Consider the following 26,101-nt stretch of genomic DNA (forward strand, 5'->3'; position numbering starts at 1 on the left):
TCTCAATTCAGGTTTCAGTTTGTCAAGTAAGTTCTCTACAGCAATTCCAGAGAATAAAAACAGTTGATTAAGTCTTACTCTGCAGCAAAAACTCATCTACATATCCCAGATGAAGTGTTTCAAACTGGGGGAACTCCAACTCTGCCATCTTTAGGGCAGAAAAGACGCCATCTTTGGTTAGGGAAGGCTGGATCCGAACTTCATGTAACCTATGAACAAAGAGATAAATATCAGAGTAAAACAAAAACCATCAGAATCAAAGGGTCTTCCTAACATAAGCCTCTGAAAGAAGTTCATCTTATTGAAGTGCCAAAGGCAAACAATTTCCCCCTCTTCTACTAACAAACATTAGGGATGTTTTATTTTTTAAGTTTTTAAAATTTATTTTGAGAGAGAGAGAGAGAGAGAGAGAGACAGAGAGAGAGAGAGACAGAGAGAGAATGAATCCCAAGAAGGCTCCACACTGTTAGTGGGGCTTGATCTCATGAACCACAAGATCGTGACCTGAGCCGAAATCAAAAGTGAGATGCATAACCGACTAAGCCACCCAGGCACACTGAGATGTTTCCTTCAAAGGAGCATTTTGCAAAGTGTGGGCACATCTTAGGCGGTACAACTGAAGTTACATTAATTAACAATGAATTATACAGTAAGAATCTTATATCCTTTCAAGGTGCTTTCTTTTTCTTTTAAAAAAAAATTCTCTTTAATGTTTATTTTTCAGACAGAGCACCAGTGGGGGAGGGGCAGAGAGAGCGGGAGACACAGAATCTGAAGCAGGCTCCAGGCTCTGAGCTGTTAGCACAGAGCTCGACGTGGGGCTCAAACCCATGAACAATAAATCAGACACTTAACCGACTGAACCACCCAGATGCCCCTCAAGGTGCTTTCTTAACCCTGGTTAAGTTAAAAGTCAGAATCTGCATCTGGTGTTATTTCTTTCACATCTTTTTTATGCTAGCTGTTAAAGTACCATTTTAACAAAGATTATAGTTCTATATTGGGTAACAAAACCTACTTAAAGTTAGAAACCATTTTTATTTATATTCTTAATATACTATTGATAGCAAGAGTTTTGTTTTTGAATAAATTTAAAAAATGGTTACCTCAATTTAAATAAAACAAAAGTAGAGGTAGACTTTTGATCTGTAGGAAACAGTTAAATGTGGCATAAACTGATGCAAAGAAAGATATGTTAAAAATATAAAAGTGTTACAAGTTCGGGACTCTTAAAAAGCTGATTTAAAATACTGATTTCTAAATAGCAAATACTGTCACCAACTAACTGAAATTATTCCAAAATCATGAAATACATGGTTCCCAAGAGAGCTGCAGAAACCAGTGCATCAATGCTGACTTCTGTTGGACTCTCAGGCACTTCCAGAATGTTGACTGCTCTTCTGAGGTGAGACCACACCCTTTCAGAGTTTGCTGGATCTGGAGTGCAGCTCGACTGGTCAGCAGTTATATATAACACAAGATTACCAATAAGTGACACCCTGATACTAATGTAAACAACTCCTTTGTATTTTAAATCAGGACAAGGCATAATCAAACTTCATACATACACTCCCCCAATTTTTGGAAAACCGGAAAAAACGTAATTCTAAGACAAAAGGCAATGTGAAGAGGAAACATACCTACGAGCAGCAGTGATGATGAGGTAACCAAGATCTACTTCAAGAGCATTTTTGCAAGCTCCCAAAACAATAGTGTGCAAATTTCTAAAACCACCTAGTTAAGGGAGAAAATGAACAAAAACAGTATTTTGTTTGACCACAGCACTTTTAGTAAAGTATTTATACACACTTTTACACACTTCAGATGATAACTCTTTGGTTAAAAGTAAATCTAAGCTTGTCTTTCCATTCATATTAATATCTCAATATGAATTATGGCTACTAGTCATTTCCCAGAAAGAGATGAAAATGGATAGATACTGTCCTTCTGAAAAGACATTCTGACAGCATCAAAAAATTACTCCAAATTACTGAGGCATTTGAGAAAGGATTTTCAGAAAACCAGAAGTTCATAAGGAAACCATTAAAGAAGGGATCCTGCCTGACATTTTCTAGCCAAGGTTTGAACCTCCAATATAACATACAGAACAAGACCAGCAAGCACTTCCTTAATGTCAACTGGGTTTTTTTCCCCATATTTTTGAAACTTGCAAATATAGAGCAAAAAAAGCACACAAATTATTAATGTATACAGCTCAATGAATTTTCTCAAGATTGACTTTCAACTTTTATGAATTAAAACCATACAGTATGTACTTCTATATTTGGTTTCTTTTACTGAACATTTTGCTTATGAGATTCATCCAGATTGTTGCATATAGCGGTAGTTTATTCATTCACATTGCTGTGTAATATTCTTTTGCATGAAGATGTCACATTTTAATCATCCATGCTGTTGCTGATAGGCATCTGGGTTGTTCTCATTTGGAGGCTATTATGAACAGTGCTACTGTGAACAATTTTGGGTATGTCTCCTGATAATCATATGTATGCACTTCTGTTGTATTTGACACCAGGAATGCGACTGTTGATATGCATATAATCAACTTTAGTAGATATTATCAAACAGTATTTCCAGTGATTATATCAGTTTATACTCACCAGCAGTGTATGGAACACTATTGTCTTTTTCATGTCAGTCATGCTTAGGCATAGTCATTTTAGTGTTTGTGTATCACACTGTAATTTTATTTTTTGCATTTCCCTAATAGATTAATGACGTTTATTATTTTTTTCATGTTTATTGCCCATTTGGTTATCCCTTTTGTGAATTTTCTATTCAAGTTGCATCCCCATTTTCTGCCTTTTTCTCATTAATCTTAAGAGTACTTCATATATTCTAGATACAAGTCCTCTATCTGGTATCTGTATCGCCAATAGATTCTCCCACTCGGTAGCCTGGCTTTTCACTCTTAATCGTGCCTTTGATGAATGGAAAAAATCTTAATTTTAATATAGTACAGTTTACCAATTTTTTCTTCATGGTTATGTGCTTTTTGGTATCCTGTTTAATAATAAATCTTTGTCTACCTAAGGTCAAAAAGATATTCTCCTACGTTTTCTTTTACAAACTTTTGGTTTTTCACATTTGGATCTATGATTCATCTGGAATTAACTTTTGTGTGAGGTATGCTGACTCCTTAAGTGAAATATAAGGTAGAATCATTCTTAAACCCCCATTAGCAGAGAAAAGTCTGTTTCTCTCTCAGGATGTGGATACAAACTCTTAACTTTTGGCATCTCCCTCTAGGTCTTCTGATAAATGGTTTCACTGTGGTCTCCTTACCCCTGACTTTTTCCTGCTAGCTACAGCCATGCAGTAAAAATAATGCTGTTAATCTCGAGGGGGCCTGCTCCATCCCCTTTACACAATGTAATGAAGTCTACTTACGCCAGACTAGACTGACAAAATGCCTAAAAATGTAGTGCTTACTCATATTTTAACAGTATTAAGAATGTCAATTTGTTACCAATGGTACTTAATAATTTTCCACTTGTATTTCGAATATACAAAGTTAGATTTTTAGTTGTCAACTATTAATTACCTAACTAGCTGAATTTCTTACTATTTTTAGTGCAGTGAGATGTTTAACGTGGAGCACATTCCGTCACATATCATTATTTCAAAAACCATGAAAGGACCTAGAGAGTAAAATATATTTTTCTTTTCAAAGCCATCATCTGATGAATGGATCCAATATCCAAGTGATACACATGAAACCCTTTTATTTATTTTTTTTAAAGTTTATTTATTTATTTTGAGACAGAGAAGGAGGGAGGGACAGAGAGAGGGAGAATGAGAATCCCAAGCAGGCTGTGCACTGCCAGCACAGAGCCCAACATGGGGCTCAATCCCACAAACCATGAGATCATGACCTGAGCTGAAATCAAGAGTCGGACGCCCAACTGACTGAACCACCCAGAAGCCCCAACATGAATGAAAGCATTTTATATACCATCAAGTAATAGACAAATGTCAGACACTATCATTACTAATGACTGAGTCCTTTTGTAGACCTAAGGTATACAAGTCAAAAAACGTCTCTTATCACCAATGGACACTTGAAATCCCTATAAGTATCTCTCAGAAAAATTCCAAATACAACAGATGTATGATTAACTAATAAGTATTAACAAGCCAGAAAACATGCATTACCACTGTACTATTTATCCTGAGATGGTTGAACACAGCATAAAAAAAAAAAAAAAAAAAAAAGACTGCTATCCCATGCTCATGGTTATTCTCCATTACACACCAGACAGAAAAGGCAATTACTAACAAGCATTTTCTTTTAAAATGACTCACAAGAGAAGCTATAAAAGCGTAATAATTTTTAAAATGGATTTAAAAAGTATTCAGTAACTAAAGTAAAATGAGTACCTGATCTCCAACTGTCTTCAACTACGTGTTGGATAAGACCTCCAAGGAAAGGAACTCGAACCATTTCCAAATGTTCCAAGTTTCGGGCAGAGGCTAAGCCTGTTACTAAGGGGACATACTTCAAGGAGTTTGTGGGTCCTGGTGGGGGGAAAAAAACTTCAGTGGAATGATGTAAATTGCCTTAAAAATAAATTTTCAAACCAGCAGCTGAAATGAATTAACTTATGAATTCTATGTGTGAAACTGACAGTCAAGTAGTTGACTCTCTGTAACTTATACTTATTAAAAATGAAAGTACGTATTAGCCTGTTAACCATATATTTATTCAGCATAAGGATTTCTCAGTAACACTGGAGAGACACTTAGTATTTTTTGTAAATCCCCTGAAGTCTCAATAGTTTTGAACTCAAAATAACTAAGGAGAGAAAGCCAAGTTGAAAATTTGATCCTTCACTCAAGTAAACAGCTGATCATAAATACCTCTCTAGGTGACCAGTATTGTATTAGATGTTATGGAAGATCACAAGATATAGTCCAATCTATCAAAGAGCTTGTAAATGACATGGAGATGAAACCAACATGACTAATTATAAGGATAAAAAGGTGTAACATATCAACTACAAAAACAGGATCTGTTATACTATATGAAAAAGAAAAAATAAGAAGAAAAGGCAGGTGTATGGGAAAAGGCAGAAGTCGAAGGACGTACGCAGGTGGAAGGAAGTGTCTCCCTCAGGACAAGGAAACATAACACAGTGTAAAGGAAGACACTGAGGTGAAGGCTGGTATGGTTGCATAGGGGACAGGGAACAGGCAGGTCTGAAAATAAAAGAAGGTACATCTTGGAAAAGAGTCAAAAATAAAAATAACAAGAGGGGCCCTGGTTAGCACTTTAAAGCAAATACTTCCCACTTGATAATCTAGGGCAACAGAGTCACTGAAGGTTTCTGAACAGAAAAGCAGTACCAGACAAGCAGTGCTTTTTGCTTTACAGGAGATTAAGTCACAGTACTATTTACAAGCAGGATAGTTAGGAGACAAGAAACAAAGAAATCAGACGGAGATCTATTAAAACAATCCTACCAAAAGTAAAAAGAGCCTATAAAAATATGTACAGACACTGTGCTGCTTTTTTTGTGTGTGTGTGTGTGTTTTTTTTTTTTTTTGCCAAGGTAAAACACAAATCACGTCTATGGACTTTAAAACAAAAAGTACATTTATTTTCACAAGGTAAGTAAGTTATAAAACATAAACAGTAATAGCATAGTATAATTCCATTTACAAATGTGGCTATGGGGTTTCCTTTAGGGTATTTCCGGAATAGCATATGCACAATTAATTCCACCACAACCATGTACCATTACCTGCACAGTTCCTCATGACGAAAGTTCGTAAACTGATGCAAAGGAAGTCTTTGAACGGCTGTGGTTTGGTGAGTCTTACCCATTTCATATAAAGGTGCCTTAGCATCGGGATACAAGGAATTTCAGGAACATTCACCCCTAAAAACATATACCAAAAAAAAAAAAAAATCACTAAAAAACTGTATTCTGTTTGTATTCTGCCTGTGTAAAAGTGTAAGGTTCTGCTTTTCAAGTTGACAATTTGTCCTTCATGGATATTTTTAACAAAACAAACTACCTAATTAAATTCTATCAAGTTTGGCTTATTTAAAACAGGCTTGTAAAGAACAATTTAAGCAAACCGTAAGTGTACTACTTTGTTCTACTTTCTTATTTCTTTAGAAAAGGCAAATGGGAAGATGAGATTTTAAAAGTATTTCCACATTTTATACACATGAATCTTTCTCATAAGTCTACAACTCTTCTGGGACTCACATACCCAAGAAACGTAAAATGCAAATAAGTTACTGAAAACAAAATTATGTGGAAGGAATACACAACAATATTCTTTGATGTCAATGCCCACCATCCCACCAGTGAGAAAACTAAATGTCTCAGGACATAGACGGGCTAGCTGGCTTTAAATATTGTGGTTTCTGGATGATATCCAGAGACAGACATTAAAGTTGTTTCTACCAATGAATGAGCCTTAAGGACTTGGAACTGTGTGGCAGGAGCCAGTCAGTATGACTCTGGGAAAGTGAGAAACCCATCAGTCATTTACTTTACTATTTCAAACTGATAAAGGTACTTTATCCTTCTGATCTGTAAGTGGCTTAACACTAGGAATCACACCTGCAAAGGACCCTGGCTGAAAGGGAGGTAAAGGGGCAGGAAAAGCCAAGACACATGAAAGAAGAAAGACAGGTAACTTGTAAGTTCTAAATGGAAGGAAGTGGATCAAGGAAACTGCCCAACAACTAAACCCTGCAGGCTCGTGAAAAGCTAAGGAAGTGACACAAGTCTTTGAGAGAAATCCGAGGACACGGTGAGAGAGCATTTAACAAGCAGCAGCTGGCAAAACCAGTTTAATACGACTTTGCATTCAAGTTGCTAGAAGCCCTGCTAGAGAAGGCAGAATCAAGAGTACGTGAACGGTAGTTTCTGTGAAGGCTAAATTCCATAGGATGCTCCAGTATCAGGATTAGTCCTGCCATCCGGCCCTCCCCAAAAAGCAGTTACCTTTAGCCTGGAACTACGCATATACACTGTATGGCAGCAGACAGGAAGTAAAATAGGGGATGAGACCAAAGGAAGAAAGGCAGAGGAAACGAAGTACAGACCGTGACTCAAGATGCAGAATTTACAAAGGTATGTTTAGCACCTACCAAGATGGTGGCAATTCTAATTAGGAATCTCAAAGTAGCAAGGGTGAGACAGATCTAGACTACACTGCGATATCCTGTGCCCAATCCACGTTTTGCCCCAGATCCATTCTATAAACAAAGGACAGTTACGGGTCCTCCCCTGAATGTGCATTAATTTACTGTACACATTTGTATCACCATCACAGTGTTAAACTGCTGAATTAATCAAATGAATTAATGCATTTCAACAAAATTTACCAACCACTTATATCTGCAATGAACAATGACAGGAATTACGGAAAATATAAAGTTATAAAAACAGTTTCTGACTTTACAGAGCCTATGTTATAAACTGCAGATATCACAGAATCTTTGTATCTAAAAATCCAATCCCAAACTAGATATCCTAAGTGCCTAATCAGAAGCACTCCTTGATCTTGTAAATAAAAGGCTGCTAGAGAGCTTTCCTCTTATGCCACAATTGTGCACGTAAGTCCTATTTAAGACCTACTTCTGTTAAAAAAAAAAAATAATAATCATAGTAATTTTTTTAAAAATGGGGGAGGGGTGTGGGGATGCCTGGGTGGCTCAGTTGGTTAAGCCTCTGACTTTGGGTCAGGTCATGATCACACAGTTCATGAGTTCAAGCCCCCACACTGGGCTCCGGGCTGACAGCTCAGAGCCTGGAGCCTGCTTCAGGTTCTGTGTCTCCCTCTCTCTGCCTCTCCCCTGCTTGCGCGCGCGCGCACACACACACTCTCTCTAAAATAAGTAAACGTTTAAAAAAAAAAAAAAAAGACCTACTTCTTACCATCCCTGCTACACTCCCTGCACCACCTCACCCAGTTTCAGCAATTTCTAGTTCTTAAACCATGACCAATACTCAGAATAATGCTTAGAGCAGAACAGATACTCAATAGGTGTATTTTTTAAAAAATATTTAATAAACATTAAAAGTCTAAGGTAACAGGAGTCCTCCCAAAATCCTTTCCATAATGTAAGCCAAAGGTAACAAATTTGGGGAAACATTTGCCCTTATTATTAGGTTGAAATTATTGTGATATAATTTTATCAACTATGTGGATGGAGGATGCACACTACAATCACTGCAAATAAGGTGCCTTTGGAAAAAAAGCACCCTATTTCCCATTTCTCAGGGAAAAAGAGAAGTGGCAGAATTTTCCATTGGCTCTGGGTTGAACATAGGAGAATTTGTTCTAGAGCTGAGGTGTATAAAAAAGGAGCCTGTAGCTGCATGTAGCTATTTGACAAATGAACGTAAGATAAAAATTCAATTTTTCTGTTTCACTAGCCATAGTGGGCACATGGGATAGTACAAACATAAGACATTTCCATCATCACAGGAAGCTGTATTGGAGAAATCTCTGATAGGCTGAACTAGGACCGAAAGGGCAGGGAACAAGGGCAGGATTCTGGCTCATTGAATAAAACAAGACAAAAAACAAAACCTACCAACTTTCAAAACTGCTCAAACCATCTTCAAAAAGGGAAAAGACTGGTTGTGAGGCAGTATTTCTCTCACTCCCCAGACCCACCTAGGGCTCTTTAATGGGAAATATAAATTTGTGTACAAGCATTTCTCTGGCCATCATCAATCAACAGAGCCAATTCTAAAATTCTCATTAGTCCCTTTCAGTGACTATTCAATTACAGGCCATTTCAAGGAGTCACAGGTGACCCAAGAGACATGTACTCACCAACTAAATGTAAAGTTTGAATTTTGGCTCCTATAGGAATTTTCAGTTTATTTTCAGGAGGAATTGGAAACGCTCCATTACGATTACGAAACTTCCCCAAAATATGAACATGCGGCATATATGTCCATATAGATTCTACCAACTCCAAATGAGAAGTTTCCACACCCTAGAAAATAATGCCAAGCAAGCATAAGAAAGGCTATTAATTTAGCATCAAAAGCGTCTATTTCTGTATCATAATATACTAAGTATGCAATGGGACTTGAATTTTGTTATGGATGAAATCTGGATGTGAGGGAACATGTTCTTTCATTCTCTGATATATTATTTCATCAATCAGTTGATGTCACCAGGTACACTCACCACTAAGTTTGGGCATGCCTGCAAAGCTTCCAGAACTCCTGGAATGCTAAAAGCCTCATGCCCCCGTACCCTTCGCCTCTCAAGGTATCTAGGGTGAAGGCCATATAGCTGTTCGACGTCTGGCATCTTCTTCAATAGTGTGAGAAAACTGGAATCTGTGAAGCCTGAGAAATTCAGAAGTATTTAGAGGCAAGTTCACCTTTCTGTTCATGAACATTTACTAGTCACTTCTAATTTTTATCAAAAGTTAACCAAAGGTGTCATTTTAAAAATTTTGTAAGACTGACACTACAGCTGAAAAATGGTTAAACAGAAAACATATTCCTTACGCAAAAGAGGACATGTGTCAGAAACCCCACTTATCCTGAGTTAATATCTTACAGAGCTAAGGCTTTTTATCACTGCCTTGGTGGTGTTTAAGGCACAGAAATCTTCGACTAGGAACAACACACTTTTAACCTGGATAACTTGCACCTATTACTGGACTGGTGGCTGAGGAAGGACCACCTACCTGATCAGCACCGCCCCCCTCCCCCCTTCCCCAACCCAAAGGTACTCTCTGGTCCAGAGAACCTCTAGGGCTCTGCAGAGCACACAACTAAAAAATGAGTAAGATGTGAGGAAGCTCCCAGTTCTAACCTAAATCCCAACAAACCAGGTTCTCTTGGTCTATCCATTTCCTAATAATTACTCTATCCTGTGTTTATCACTCCCTGGACATTTTGGAAAAATGACATTCTGAAAACTGAAAATGAATTGAAATTGAAATGACATTCTGAAAAATGAAAATTTCATTTCTGAAAAAGACAAATGCAAGTTAGCTAAGAGTATCCAAGTGAACCAAACTGAAAGGATGCTGAGCTCACAGAAAGCTATTTATCTGGGAGGCTGACTGTGTTCCATCCACCAGATGGGAACAGTAAGGCAGATTACTTCCACCACTGCAGGGGTTTTGGTATGGTAAGTAGGGAGACAGTCGATACTTCATTATCTGGGATGTTTTGTCTATAATGGAGGTTGTCAGAGAGTCACTTGTCTGCTCACTAACGACAGCTAAAATTATTAATTCTCAAGAACATAAATGAAGCCCCAAATCACTAAGTCTTACATGAGTTGTTCTATTTGCACAGGGCTGGTGCAGATGATTGTGTTAACTTTCGAATCACAAAACTGAAGAGTTAAGAAGAGACCTCAAGGATCACTTGGTCTGATTACAATAACAGCTCTTGCAAAGCAACCTTCACTAACTGAACCAATCAATGTGCTAACCATTCTATACTCTCTCACCTACTCTCACAACCCCCCAAAAAGGTAAATGCCCCACTTATGAATGAAAAAAATGAACTTGAAAGAATTGAAAAGCTACCATGTGGGAGAGCCAGAATTCAAAACCAGGTGTGACCACTGCCAATGCCCATCCTCTTTTGTCACATACTTACTACACATTGTCTCTCGTTAAAAAATCGGTAACCTTCTACCTTTACAGAGATGGACAAGCCAAAGAACTTGCATATGTAAACCATAAAAACCATGGTTATCGTTACTACATAGAAAATTAGGGCTTAAATTCTAGGTTTAAACTAATGCCAGGGTGGCAATTAGTAAGCAAAGTTAAAGAGATCTTATTCTAGGCTACAGACTGTCTGCTTCAATCCTCTTTTACAGTCACTGCAGGAATGGGAAGCTTTGGGCTCACAGTTATTTATCACAGTCTGAAAGAAATCAGCAAAGATTCTCTTCTAATTTGATAAGGGACAGAGATGTTAATGCGAAGACTGCATCACATGGGATTCTGCTATCTCGCCTGATACAGTACATTAATCCCATTGCCAGAATTCCTGCTGACCTAACCTCTGTTAAAGCACATCTAACATAAGGAATGACAGTCATTTTCACACTGCCCTCATTTTTTGTCTTTCCTGCTATAACTGATCACTCTTTGGAAAACAATGAGCTCTTTTCCCTCAGAATGGTTTCTTTGAAGTATTTGAGGACAACTGTGGTTTGCCTCCCACGGAGCTAAGTTCTAGCCTTGGGTCTTTGCAATGTTCTTCACAAAAAGGTATATACTGATAACTAGCTCTGGCCAAAGGATAAGAGCTACCAGTTGACTGATGATCTTTTTGAAAGGATACAGCCCCCCAAAGTGTATAATATTCCCGTACTGCAGAGATAGTCTGCCCTATTCTACTTCACTTCTGTCAAGGCTCCCCCACCCCACCCTCATCACATCTTCAAAATATCAGAATGGGGATAATGCTAATAAAATGTGGTTCAACAAGACATTTAAAATTGCTACATAGCAGTAACTAAAAGGCACTAATAAATGGATTGGTGTTAACTGAAAAGAAGCCTTGACTGGCCCTTAATTTTAATTCTTCCCTTTCAGATGTGCTCTACTTAACTAAAGTCATCAACTTTCTTATCTGGTCTCTACCTGAGGTCTGTTTTGTGGTCAGGCCACTAACTCTGAAATCTTCACCTGTAAGGCAAATTATGCCTTGGGAATCTCTAAGACCTAGCATAGTCTCAAGGGCTAAAGAAATGAAAGCTCCAGAAGTGCAAATTTCTGTGGCCTGCTGGAGCAGCTTTACAAAAACTGATTAATATTTGTTTAACCAGAGGATGTCATTAAGGGGTATAGAAAAACTATGAAAACCTGCATCGTAGAACAACAGACATTTTGTCTAATATAACAGACATATATTGAATTAACAGCTAAATAAGTATTCTCCAATCATATACTTGTGGAACAGGTTGATATAGCTCCTTAAGGAACTAAAACTGCAAAGCCTCAAGCAAAACACATTTTATCAACCCAAACCAACCTAAGCAATTTAGATAAGATTCTGCCTCCCTACCTACGAGGTGATTTAGATTACCTATCTTAAGACAAATAATGTTTGATGGGAATATTATTAGTTTCTAGTAGGACTCCAAGGTACCTTACAGGCTAAATCCACTTACCACTTGGCATGTATTCCCACCACCGCCCTGCACAGAGATCCACAACCCTCACCACTCTCAGATATAGGGTCACTGCTTCTTTTAGCTTCCTGGAAAGACATTCCATACACATGATATCCTGCAGAGGGAGGTACCTTTGTGAGAGAAAGAAACTCATATTTATCAAGTGGATAAGTACTTCCTCTCACCAACAGGTTACTTTTTTTCCTTCTCCAACCCCTCAAATAAGACTTTAGGAATATTTACAGGGTTTTAAGATTAACATGCACTTAAAGCTTTTCACTAAAAACAGAGGAGTCCGCAAATACTCAAGCATCCAAATAAAGTACTGAGATCCCTCCAAAGGGTGTTTGCTAAAACTTTCTCCTTTTAAGCCTTCACAAACCAAGAAAATCTCAAGGGAAAAAAAAAAAAAAAAAGAAGAAAAAAGATTTCAGTGCATCTCCAGGCCTCACGATAAGGGAACAGGAACAAGATCAGAGAGAACTAATCAATATGAACATGGCCAATATAAGTTTATAGCTTTTACAAAATCCATTTCCTGTAGTAGCTAAAAAAAATTCCTCTATGCTCCCTCAACACCACCCAGAAACTCTACGATTTTCTCCATCAACAATATGTATACTAAGTTTACAGTATACCATTTTTTTCCTATCTCTTTTTACCTTTTAGATCACACTCTGATAAAAGTATTGCATAAGCATTAAATGAGAACACCTCATCTCAACTACAATTTCCTCTTTTCCAACTTCCCCTGCTATCTCTTCCTTCCTGAAACTTTTCAACTAACCTCTACTTTTGTTGTTTTCAGTAAGAGCAATATGCATTTTGAAAGATCAAAAAATTTCATCTTTCTCTCTTCCTGAACACCTCTCCATGCACACCTAGATGATGATGATGATGATTTTTTTTTTTTTTTTTTTTAAGTAAAGTGGCGCCTGGGTGGCTCAGCTGGTTAAGTGTCCGATTCTTGATTTTAGTGCAGGTCATGATCTCATGGTTCATGGGTTTGAGCCCCATATCGGGCTCCGTGCTGGCCGTGGGGAACCTGCTTAGGATTCTCTCTCTCTCTGTCTGCCCCTACCCTTCTTGCTCTCTCTCTAAATAAATTAATTAATAAAAAAAAAAAAAAAGGTAAAAACAGAGGCTCAGTCAGTTTAGCTTCTCTTGGTTTCGGCTCAGGTCATGTAATGGGTTCATGTAATGGAGCCCCAAGCAGGTTCTGCTTGGGATTCTCTCTCTGCCCCTTCCCCCCTTCTCTCTCAAAATCAATAAGTAAAAATTATTGAAAATTTTTAAAAAGGTAGAAACTACCCTTTATTGAGCTCACATTATGTCACAGACACTGTACCGTAGTCACTGTTTCACGACTTTACAAAGTAGCTTGTTCTTCATTTGCCCTCCCCCAACCTTTTTCTTTCTTTCTCTGCTAGACTGGGTTCCCTATAACTCTGGCTAGCAGTTGATTTTGGCCAAAGTACATGATAGGCAAAGGCTTTCTGCTATCGCTAGTCGCCTAGTTGAACTCTTCACCCCTTATGAACCTCTCTCAATCGTCCCTTCATTAAATGAGCTTCAAATTCTGAGGCTGAGTGTATGTACCCTGTTTCCTGCTAGAACTCCCACTGATACAGGAGGTGCTATTTTACAAGTGGGAAAACAAACTCACAAAACTTAACCCGCAAAAAGTCAACAGCTAGGAAAGAGGAAGGAAGAGCAGGGATGTCAACACAGTTGGGTTTGACTCTAATTCCTAAAAATTAAGCTAATTCTAAAAAAAAAGTCTAAGTGTGTCTGCTGAGTATTTCTCTGCTCCATTTTTTTTCCACCTCTGGACTCTCCCGCTTCCCTTTTAAACTCTTTATTTTTTTTTTTTTTAATTTTTTTTTTCAACGTTTATTTATTTTTGGGACAGAGAGAGACAGAGCATGAACGGGGGAGGGGCAGAGAGAGAGGGAGACACAGAATCGGAAACAGGCTCCAGGCTCTGAGCCATCAGCCCAGAGCCCGATGCGGGGCTCGAACTCCCGGACCGCGAGATCGTGACCTGGCTGAAGTCGGACGCTTAACCGACTGCGCCACCCAGGCGTCCCGATTTTATTCTCTTTAAAGAGTTTAGGGGCGCCTGGGTGGCGCAGTCGGTTAAGCGTCCGACTTCAGCCAGGTCACGATCTCGCGGTCCGGGAGTTCGAGCCCCGCGTCGGGCTCTGGGCTGATGGCTCAGAGCCTGGAGCCTGTTTCCGATTCTGTGTCTCCCTCTCTCTCTGCCCCTCCCCCGTTCATGCTCTGTCTCTCTCTGTCCCAAAAATAAATAAACGTTGAAAAAAAAAATTTTTTTTAAAAAAAAGAGAATAAAATCAAACCTTATTTTACACACTTGCACACACGCGCGCGCGCGCACGCACACACACACACACACACACACACACACACACATTACAGCTAACTTACAGCCTCCAAAACTCAGATATAAGTAGGATAATTTTCAGAAATGACAGGACTCCACGTTTTATAAACAATGAAAAATACTCAATTTGTTTTCTGAATCAAGTTACACACTAAAGAATTTTTGCCTCAAATCACTGATTGTTATCCAAAGTATATGCCTAAATAAATATTACAATCCCTTTAAATACACATAAATCAGTGATCACATGAAGATTACATCATATTTGCCCTCAGGAAAAAAAATGTATTAGAAGAGATGTGACACTTGATTCCATTTCTTCCATTTGAATAGTCTTTTCAAACTGCAAAATGTTATCTGATTCATTCTCAACTTAAAATATGGTCCAATTCTTTTATATGTCCTGCCATTATTCAACAAATATCTAACACATATTCCTAGAAACAATTTTACCTATGCTTTCTTCCAGGATTTTAGCAATGTTATTATTTAACTCACTGATGCCTTTAGGATTTGTTGTCAGATAAGGGAGAGAAGAACATACTTTCATTACTTTCTCCAAATGGTTTTTGGGTTATGACATCATCACTGAAGAATCGACTCAGCTCTTCCTCACTGATATGAATACCAAGTTTATCATAAACTAGATCCGAATATATATTTGAATCCATATATATACCTATATATATAACATATATACATATATGTATTACCCAACTATCTGTGATTTATTTCTCTAGTACCAAATCTTCAATTATTGTATATTTTAGATTATATATGTACATATCGCAGGGTTAGGCTCTTTTTCTGAAGAAACTTCAGACATCTTTCTGCCAAATGAACTTTAGCATCCTTCTGTTACATTATAAAAATTCTGTTATTCTGGGTTACCTATTCCCACACAGAAGTGAACTGACAAAACTACAGTGTCACACAACAATCTGTGGAAGATAAAGAATCATACAAATTCATGTCAGAAAAGAAAAATAAGGTACCTGTGGTTCCCTACAGTAGTTCTGCTATCATTATTTTAAAACTTCTCGGGGTGCCTGGGTGGCTCAGTAGGTTGAGCAGCCGACTTCAGCTCAAGTCATGATCTCACAGTTCGTGGGTTTGAGCCCTGGGTCGGGCTCTGTGCTGACAGCTCAGAGCCTGGAGCCTGCTTCCATTCTGTGTCTCCCTCTCTCTCTGCCCCTCCCTCTCTCTCTGCCCCTCCCTCTCTCTCTGCCCCTCCCCTCCCCTGCTTGCACTCTGTCTCTCTCAAAAATAAATAAACATTAAAAAATTAAAAAAAAAAAAACTTCTTAATCGGCAAATATTCAGTAATTTTTAAAAATTCAAAACATTTCTAAGAACTCCATGTATGGAAACTTCCTCAAGGTAAATAAAACAATGGAAAATCCAAATGCTTGGAAAACTCCATTGCAATTTTTAAGGAAAAAAACTGGAAGCAATCCAGATGTCAAACCACAAGGGAGAAGTTAATTATCATGTCATAGTCAATGACTAAGATGCTAATTAGGAAGACCCCGTCGCAATATGAAAAAAGGCAGAACACAACATAACCGCTAATGCTCACTAAGCGCTTATGCTATGCAGTGTGCTGAGTGCTTTAAAAGCATCAGCTCACTGAATGCTTACAGTAACATCTTTATTGATCGCTGGTCCGAGGCAAGTAAATCAAAGACTCATGATTCACACTCAGGTCTCCAACTCCAGAGACAAGGTGTATTAGGGTTGTTTATCTGAATGAACAGTGACTGACAGAAGCAAGCAGGGGAAACTGGAATGACAGGTTTTTGTTTTCACTTCTTTGTTGTTAAAATGCAGTCTGGAAAATAACATAATCAAAAAATCTGTTTTTGAAAAAAACTTTACCACAAAACAACTTTAATGTGTGCACTGCATATAGTAACGATGGGTATTATTTCATGAAACTTTTATTTCAATCACTTACATATATGTGCATAATGAAGAAAATGTTTCTCACTGTGGTTTGTAGTCAAAAAAGTCAGAAACACTGCCTTATGTTGTACACACATGGTACTGTAATAACAAAAGTCAACAAATCAGTCAATAAGAATTCCCAGAAGTCTGGAATGTTAACATAATCTAGAGAATGGATGTCCAACAGAACTTATCGCAACAAAAGTTATCTCTATCGTTAATGTCTACGCTGTCCTACACAGTAGCTACAAGACACATAGGGCCGATGTAACTGAGGAATTGGAGTTTTAATTTGATTTCATTTAAATTTAAATGCCATATGTAGCTAGTGACTACATAGAGAGTGCAGCTCCAGAATTTGCCCCTACTTATACATTCTAGGTGGGTAAAAATCAACCAAACAAAATCTTACCTAAAAATATGACAAAGCACTTCATGTGAAAGTTGATTCATATAATCCTTTGTTTCATCGGATATGGTTTCCTCAGGGATTTCATTATTCATGAGACATGTTTTAACACTTTTCTTTCGTGGACCCATTGCTATGTTATCTCCAGTATCAAAGAGCAAATCTTCCCTCTTGGTTACTTGACTGCAAAGCACCTGAAAGCAAGCAGAGAATAGAGTAGACTAAATAAAGCACACCAAACCCAAACTCAGAAATTATCCCTATAAAACAGACTTTTGTAAAACCATGCTTACTTGAAAAGAGAAAGAAGGGTACCCACAGACCACATTCAAATTAATAAAAACATTACACAAAACCCACAGAACATCTTTTTCTGAAGAGCAGCAGAGAATATAAAAAATGCATTATTTAGAACAAGCAAAAATAATTCAAGGAATCAGGATTCTACATTCTATTCTGTACTCTGTTCCTTCCTAGCTAATTCACTCAGTCTCCCCAAGCATCAATTTCTTCCACTGTAAGCTAAGATCATTAAACTAGGTTAACAAAACTCCTTCCAATTACAGAGCTCCCAACCCTAGGACCATCCCTCACACAGAAGGCACAAGAGGACTGTTGGGCTCTAGTCCTGGATCTGCCAAACTACTTCTATGAACTTGAGTCACCTTTTAAATTCTTCATTTTCCCCCCTATAAAGTCAGGGGATTAGACTCCACAAGCAGGTCCCAGAACCCTTCATAAATCTGATAAAAATTACAGACCTTCTGCTCAAAATCTAAACACTGTTTATGTGCAATTTCAGAGAGAGAACAAAACCACCCTTTTCCTCTCCTGTAAACATTAAGGAGCAAAGGTTAATTCACTTTTGTGTCAAATGCATGTTTCGCTTGTTTTTAAAATAAGCTTTGGGGTGTGCCTGGGTGGATCAGTTGGTTAAGCGTCAGACTTCGGCTCAGGTCATGACCTCAGTTCGTGGGTTCAAGCCCCACGTTGGGCTCTGCACTGATGGTGTGGAGCCTGCTTTTGATCTTCTGTCTTCCTCTCTCTCTCTGCCCCTGCCCCACTTGAGCTCACACACGTGCTCTCTCTCCCTCTTTTTCAAAATAAATAAAAATTTATAAAATAAAAATAAAATAAACTTTAGTAAATGAAGAGAAGGGAGGAGGGAGGAAAAGGAGAGGATGGGGGGGGGGGGCGGGAGGACAAATTAAAGTCAGATGAGCAAGCACCCAGAGGTTTGTTTTATTTTGCTGACCAGGATAAGAGGGAACCATGTGAAAATAGTGTCCTTTAAATAGCATTATCAATTATCATTGGTAACATTCTCAAAAATGTCCTGGACTCGAACTCCGAGAACTCTAGATCACAGCCTAACCTTCGTCATGCCACAGTGATGCACAGAAGTGCAGTTCCAAATCAGCGGATCTCTAGTAACTGCTCCGCTTTGTGCACCACCTTCTCCTTTTCCCTAATTGTAATCCTTTACTATTAAAACTTGCTATAGTGGACTGCATGCTTCTATTTTCCTACAAGGTAGACTCATTAAAAGCTTAACCTTTTCCTGATGACCTGAGCTTATCAATAGGATTCCGTGATGCCTCTCCTCAGGGACTATGCAAGTCTGTGGGGTTCTTGGGGACCCTTTGCTCTACCAGTAAACGGGAGCAAACTACAAGGCTAAGCGAATCCTCAAGATTTCTTGTGCCTGTGTGTGTTCTGGTCTCTTCCCTCACAGACAGGTCACCTGTAATTTCTGGCAGTTAGCAGCGTGCTTGTTCCCCTTGCATTACACACACACACACACACACACACACACACACACACACACACACACACACACCTACCTCTAATCCCTCTCTAATTTGTTGCCTCTTCAGCCATGGCCTAGGAAACCAGAACAACATGTCTTTACAATTGTGTGGATGAGTATCAACAGGCAACTGGCAGTACAGATCTAAGGGATTCCGCAGAGTAGGAGCATGAGCTACCATGCTCTCAATTCATGACATCTCTTTTGCTTTCTCAAAAGCTTATTTGTATGTTGACCATCCCATTTTGGCTAACAGACCTCTGGAGACAGAAAAGTTTGTACTGAGAACTGCCCACAAAAAAAAGTTATAAATACACTCGTCTGTTTCTATCACTGCCCAACTTTTCCTATTCACTGCCCCCTCTCCGGCAAAATGAACCTTTCCATCTCACGACAGCGCTGAAACTTGCTCTAAGGTTATTTTGATCTCCTCATCATGAAATCCCACAGGCTCTCTTCCGTGCTCCCCTCACCTGACCCATCTGTAGTATGGGCCACTGCTGACCACTGCGTCTACGAAAACTTCTCATCATGTGACTACTTCTCCCCAAAGTAATACTCTCTTGATCATCTTTATTCCTGCATGACCACTCCTCAGTCTCCTTTGCCAATTCACCCTAGAATCCTCTTCTCCCAGGGGCAACTGTATCCATTCGTGGGACTTCCTCTACTACAAATACAGTTAAAACAAAGAAACAAAAGTATTCTAGTTGCTATCCCTCCTGAGCTCTAACCTTTACTTCCTCGCTTATGAGAAACCTTCATCTCAGGATCTTGAACATCCTTCAAAAATATTATGCCCAACCTGAACTCTCTCCACAACTACAACCACCCCCCAACCCAAAACATGTTCAGTCACACACACACACACACACACCTGCTTTCCCTACTCTAGTTTACCAGATGCTCAAATGAGAAACCTTGAAATCAGTCTCAAATACTGCTCTTGCAACCACGCCTGCGGGCCTTCAGGCCTCTATCAATCCTCACCTGGCCGACTGCAATGGCTTCCTCAATGATCTCCTTGGAGCCTGGAGCAAAGCCTACTACACAGCACACCCACAGTAAGTAATTTGCTGAATAAATGCTTAACGTATCATACTCCACGTTGAAAGCAGAAGGAGCTTTTTAAAACATTCTTCTGATTGCATATTAAGTGGAAAAAGCAAGATGTAGGTTATGCAGAAAGTATGACCTTATTTGCATAAGAGAAAAAGGACAAATATGCTTGTGTTTGCATGGGACATTTCTGGAAGGTCCCACAACAAAATAATAACGGTGGTTACCCCTGGGGAGAACAGAGGGTTAGGAAAGGAGGAAGAGATTTTTACTTTCCATATATTCTTCTCCATTATTTGAAAATTTAATTTGTTTTGTATATTATACCTCTTAAACAACAAAAACACCCAAATCAGCCTGCAAGGAATCCTAGTTTGCATAGGATAAAATATTTCCCATCAAGTCTCACAGCACCTTCCCAGTCTTATCTTTCAATCCTTAGCCCTTGTTCCTCAGGACACTCGCTCCAGCCACACCAATGTCCTCAGGGCCCCCAAACATTCATCTTTCATTCCCAATTAGCTATTAACTCTGACTAGCTGTCCTTCCCTCCCCATTTTTTGCCTAAAACACCACTAACCTGCTTTCAAAATCTAGCTTAAAGGTTAAGTCCTTTGTGAAAACTTCTACTCACCTCCTCTTTTGAGCTCCCTGTGACACTCAGCATATGCTTCTCCTATAAAAACTTGTGTAGTATTTTCTTGGCCACGATTCTGCCAAGAAAAGAATCTCAAATCTCCCACTTCTAGGTGAAGACAAGTCTTTGCTCACAATAAATCCTCAAATATCTGATGTATGAACATCCATCATTCTTTCCATTATTACAGAGGCATCCAGTAGCTTCAAGGCTGCTAAGAACCATTTCATGGTCCTATGAGCACTCTGTTTGCTATGGCAGCACTCAATGATCTTAGCAACGAGCTTCTAACCCTGACAAAAATGCAGTCCAATTTTAATCCATAGGATTAAACACAAAAGAAACAGCTATCTGCACCTACAAATGCCTCAAGGAGACTATTAACCAGTTTCAAGCAACCCAACCATGGATGAATTTCCCAGCTAGTATATTTTAGCACATGCTTCACTTTTAAGGATCTGGACAACTCTAACCTTTCATGAATACCCGTTCTTGATTTTCATCCTTTAAGCACAAATCTTTCGTAGCCTTCCTCCCCCCCTTTTTTTTCTCTACCAAATCCACACCACTAGCAATTTATACCCTTCTTATGATTCCACCTTTTGCTGTTCCCTATTATTTTGCAAGCTGTGATTTTGTGGGAATCAGGTTTAGTAGTCTCAGTGCACAACCTGCACTTGGAAGTTTTAAACGAAACAGACTGCACCTTAACTTTGAGTTTATAGAAGTTCACTTGTTTAGAACTCAGAAAAAAATACTCACAGGTATGATTTCATACATTATGCAGAGATCAGGTGTCCAGCAAGCCCACAAAAACCTATTTAACTTATAGTATGAGTTAACACTAACTACTGAAGGGCCTAAATTAGCAGCACTAACAACATTTTAGGTGAAATTATGTACATCATTTTCCATATCGTGCCTAGAGTTGAAGACTTAGTCATGCAGCTACCTACTTGACAGCAGGTGGAGTAATGACTCCCCTGCCTTAAGCCTCTGGTGGGGGACCCATGAAGATGAACACTAGGGTAAAAGATAAGATCTCCATCCTACATCCAGGGGCTTAACAGTCAGGACCCACAGCCAGAGGAAAGCCATCAGTCCTCTCCTCCTCCAAGTAGGTGCCCCTAGAAATATCCAGGAGATAAAAAGATTCCTCATTAAAGGACTCATTTATTTTGAGTACTATCACCACTCCAACTCTACAGAGGACAACAAAATTATTTCAATGAAGGTTGGCCTCATCTTGCATTTCAGTGAAATACTAGCCAGGCTATGCTGAGAGAAACAGAGGCCTGGTATCCCTGTATGAGAAGAAAACACCATGCAAGACCAGCAAAATCCAAGTGATGATGCTGTCTCTCTTGTGGGTGCACTCTTCTTAATAGCTTTTCTTTTAGTGGGACGAGGGATAAAAGCAAGTGAGAATAGAAAACTGGACTTCCACGTCTTGGGTTTCCTCCTACCCCTATATCCAACATATCGTCATTTGCCATTTGAGAAACTCAACGAGGTAGGAAAGGTGCAAAGCAGAAGCAGGTTAAACGGAAAAGAGGAAAGGAGGGAAAATCCTATTATCAACAGTAGGTAAAGATGAAGCAATGATGCAGGCCTAGCAGAGGAGTCACAGAGGGTAAGGGAGAGGGAAGTATAAGTAACAGGTGAGTAACCATATGTGAAGAATATATTTTGCAGCACCAGGTGTTATTTCTAGGGTTAGCAAGTTCTGGAGGCTCAGACTTTAAAATGTTATTCTGACAGAAGTACAAAATCCCAGAATGTCAAAGCTGAAGGGGCCCTCAGAGACCACCTGGTCATGCAGTTCTTAACTTTTTGTGGGTCACAAACCCTTCTGGGACTATGGTGAAAGCTGCACATCTTCTCCCCAAGAGCAAAATAAAACATACCCAGACTTGTGCATGATGAATTTCATATGCAATCTCGGGGACTTCACAGACACATCAAAGCTCATCCAGAGGTCTTTACCTAAGACTAGCTCCCTCAATTTTCAGATGGACAAACAGAACCAGGGAAGAGAAGTCAGTGGCCCCAGAATATGTATTAAGTGTCAGGATTCAGGCTGAGATTCGGACTTCCCAGCCTACACTACACCTACATCAAGTCAGGCTCCGTACCTCGGCTGTTTCTCTGCACTCCAGAGCCTGGCCACTGCTCTGAGATGGGCTTCTGGACGCTCTGACAGAAATGCTGCTGACCGCACCCTCCTCCACAAATCAGGGTTTGTGGTCCTTCTAATGTAGGCTCCCACTCAACAGCCCTCAGCAGTCCTGGGGATGCTATATTCTGTGGCTGGCTGTTCAGCAGACCTTAGCTACCAGAAGCATCTTTTTCATCCTGGCGGTGCAAGTACGTTCCAAGTAGTAAACCCGAGTTGTCTGTGTGTATTCTTTAAGCAAGGGGTCTTGCTGTAATACACTTTCTCTTAGGTCTGCTCTTCTTCCAGCCTGTAGGTTCAAAACTCCTTTCTCCCCAAACAGAACTACACTATCCTCTACTAATTCAGTTCATTCTCTTTGCTCCCAAATTTACCCCTCTCTTTTAATCCTTGACCCTCAAGGCTATCTCCACCTCTTATGAGGAAGCACCAACATTTGCTTGCTTGCAAAATCAAGTTCTTTTCCTTTTAATCCTCTATTAAGGATTAAAACCTCTGGAGAGATTTTAACACTATTCACAATTCTGACAGTTGCTGGTATCTATAAAAGTCCTGTATCAATCCACTCCTTCACTCCCTAAATGTCACAACTAAAAATCTTCCTAAACCTGTACCATCTCGCCAACATCCTCCTCCATCCCTGACTTACTCTACTAATTACTCCTTTCCTCAGATCACACGAGGCCCTCCCGGGTATGTGTTTTATCTCTTATTAACACACTGGACAGGGCAAAGATAAACCAACTTACCTTACAACTAAACAGAAAACTTAAGAGATCTCTTCTTCTATAAAATTTTCCTAATACTGAACCAATTCTTCATTCTGTATCTAAATAAGAATTCTATGGAGAAACTCCTTTTTAAAAAAATTTTTTTTAAATTAATTGATTTACTTTGAGAGACAGAGAGAGCACAAGCAGGGGAGGGGCAGAGAGAGAGAGAGGGAGAATCCCAAGCAGGCGCTGCACTGTTAGTGCAGAGCCAGATGCAGGGCTCGAACTCCAGAAACTCTGAGATCATGACTTGAGCTGAAACCAAGAATCAGACGCTTAACCAACTGAGCCACCCAGGCGCCCTGAAACTCCTTCTATTCTTGATTGCTGCTATCCGTTCATCCGTCTATCTCCTCATTCACTTACTACCTACTAAGTGCTAGATGGTGACGGAGTCGTTCTTCCTGTGAAATATAGCCTTAGAATGCAGTCTTAGTCTTCATTGCCCTCACTAAAAATACCTTTCCCCCATTTAAAACTTCCCAATGTCCTCAATCATCCCACCTGGTCAGGGGCTTTCCTGCCCTTCAGGTTCTAATGCCTTTCTTTATTGGCTTCAGCTTGCTCGTATCAAAACAATCTTGCGCATCACTTAATATGACCCCATTCCTAACATCATAAACATTCTGTGTCTACTACCTAGGATAGTCTCTCTTGCCTAAAGAAATGCCACACCACACCCACCAAGCTGGTCCGAAAACAAACACAAATGGAATTATAGTGTCAAAAGGGTCTAGGAATCATCCAGTCCAACCCTTCATCTTCCAGATAAAGAAAAGTGAGGCCCAGAGATGTAAGCTGGCTTGTCCAAAGACACAAAGTCACAAAGTACCAGTGCTTAAGCAAGGATACAGGTCTTGAACTCCAGTGCAAGACCAATTTTATTTTTACTATGTCACTTCACCTTACTGAAACCGAGTTTTTTTTCTTTTTTTCCCATGCTATGGCTTAGTATCTTTTCCACTAAAGTGTGTACCTCCAGGCACACATTCATTTAAACAAACACACACGAAAAAGTTATTCTTTGCCCTGAGAGAACATAAGAATCACAGCACTACAAATTTTAAAAGCAGGGAAGGAGCCTTAGGGATCACCTAAACCAGAAATTGTCAGAAGTTAAAAATTAGAAGCGCAGACATTTCAATCTATAGGACCACACAATGTGTAGCTTTCCATACCCCATCTCTTTCCTCTCCCAGAAAGTCATGGCCTTACAAGAGCCATTATTTTACTCTTCAGTTATGCTCAGAGTATGGGAAGGAGGATTACGAACCAGTAACCTAATCCTACGCTCTCATTTGCCACATGAGAACTCTCAAGTCAAGAGAGTCAGAAGGAATTTGTCCAAAGTGCCAGCAAGTTAATAGCAGCTTTAAGAGAAAAAACGAGGTCTCCCGTTTTTCGCACAGGGGTGTTTTCACACTGCGGGTATAGATGCATAGACCCAAGCCATCAGGACAGAGCTTCCCACTGCACAAGAGCCTTCCTAAGTACCCAGGTGCCCTCGGCCAGTCTGGTGTCTGGAAAGAAACACGGTAGACGTCTCTTATCAGTCAACTCCAGGCTCTACAGGAGACAGGGAAGACAAGCTTTTCAGGTCTGTCTCTAAGGAAAGACTCCTTTAAAGGGAGTTGAGAACCTGATTTTCAGAGCTAAGAGAAGCATCAGAGGCAACCAACACCTTCACTTGACAGATAAGCAAACGGTGCTACGGAGAGAGTGATGGGCCTGGGCAAGGTCACACAGTTGAGTCGGTGGACGGGGTAAGACCAGAATTTGAGGCTCCTGATCCTAGGGCTGGCTGCCTCTCAAAGACGTATTCATTGCGTCTTGCTCAGGGACACCCCCTCAGTACGCTGACTACAGGGCTTCCTTAATTTACCGGTTGAAACACTGACAACGTAAAAATCGTAGAATTCGTGACACCCGGCGTGGGATGGGGGTCCCATAAGTTGTCCAGGCCAACCCCCCAGTCCGCCCCTATCCCCAGGAAATCGAGACCCAGAGAGAATTTTGTAGGCGAGAATCTTGGGCCAGGTGTGGACAAGGTAAGCAAGCCCCGCAAACAGGGCCTACAAGGCCAAGCACCACAAATCCAATCCCTGGTCTCCGGGACGCTCTAGGCCTGAAAGGGGCCCGAGACCGAGAGCCCGGGCGGTCGGGAGCCCGGGAGCCCCTATGCGGCCGCCTCCGTCCCGCCGCCCACACCCCCGGCTCTGCGGCCCGCCGCCGGTCCCAGGGCCCTCTCGACAGCCGCCTCACCTACGCCGGCCCTCCGTCTGTTATTGTGGTTGAGAGGGAGGGAGAAACGCTACAGACACTTCCCGCGGCCCCCACCGCCGCGGCGCTTCCGCTTCCGCCGCCGCTCAGGCATTTCCGGGGGGTTGCCTTCCGGGGCTGGGCCCGCTCCCCTTGTCCATGTTGGGTGTGGGACGCAGGCGTCTAGCCTCGGCAGCCATGTTACGCGTGGCGGTTTGTGAGGGCGCTGGCGTCAGGCCATCTTTACCGGGAAGGCGTCGCCGCGCCGGAAGCGCCTAGAGTCTGACGCCGGGGGGCGGGGGGGAGGCCGTCAGGACCGTGTGGTTTGCACCTCTCTCTGCCCGTGCCCGGCGGTCTCTGATAAGCCTTTGGACCTCGTGTTGCCATTTGCAAAACGACTGCATTCCAAAAGAGAATTTTCCAGAATTCGTCTAGCTAAAAAAATATTTTTTTTTTTTTTTTTTT

At 40.3% G+C, this 26,101-nt stretch overlaps 1 protein-coding gene across 5 annotated transcripts in view; it reads right to left on the bottom strand.

Moving 5' to 3' along the window:
• FBXO38 (F-box protein 38) overlaps window positions 1-25,735 on the bottom strand; it is a 56,665-nt gene extending 30,930 nt beyond the window's left edge. For 2 of the 5 annotated variants that reach the window (XM_047849716.1, XM_047849703.1), the window contains exons 1-8: window positions 16,926-17,116; window positions 12,160-12,293; window positions 9,193-9,356; window positions 8,830-8,995; window positions 5,766-5,903; window positions 4,402-4,539; window positions 1,641-1,734; window positions 79-209 (exon numbers count right to left, since the gene is read on the bottom strand). In XM_047849716.1, coding sequence (XP_047705672.1) covers window positions 79-209; window positions 1,641-1,734; window positions 4,402-4,539; window positions 5,766-5,903; window positions 8,830-8,995; window positions 9,193-9,356; window positions 12,160-12,293; window positions 16,926-17,053 — 1,093 coding nt within the window. In that variant the 5' untranslated portion in view covers window positions 17,054-17,116. Of the gene's footprint in view, window positions 1-78; window positions 210-1,640; window positions 1,735-4,401; window positions 4,540-5,765; window positions 5,904-8,829; window positions 8,996-9,192; window positions 11,976-12,159; window positions 12,294-16,523; window positions 16,613-16,925; window positions 17,117-25,639 lie in introns of those variants that run through there. The other 3 variants (XM_047849693.1, XM_047849710.1, XM_047849725.1) reach the window with 3 other exon arrangements.
• Between the last annotated feature and the right edge of the window lie 366 nt (window positions 25,736-26,101).

The sequence above is a fragment of the Prionailurus viverrinus genome, chromosome A1, assembly GCF_022837055.1.
Source record: "Prionailurus viverrinus isolate Anna chromosome A1, UM_Priviv_1.0, whole genome shotgun sequence".
NCBI lineage: Eukaryota > Metazoa > Chordata > Mammalia > Carnivora > Felidae > Prionailurus > Prionailurus viverrinus.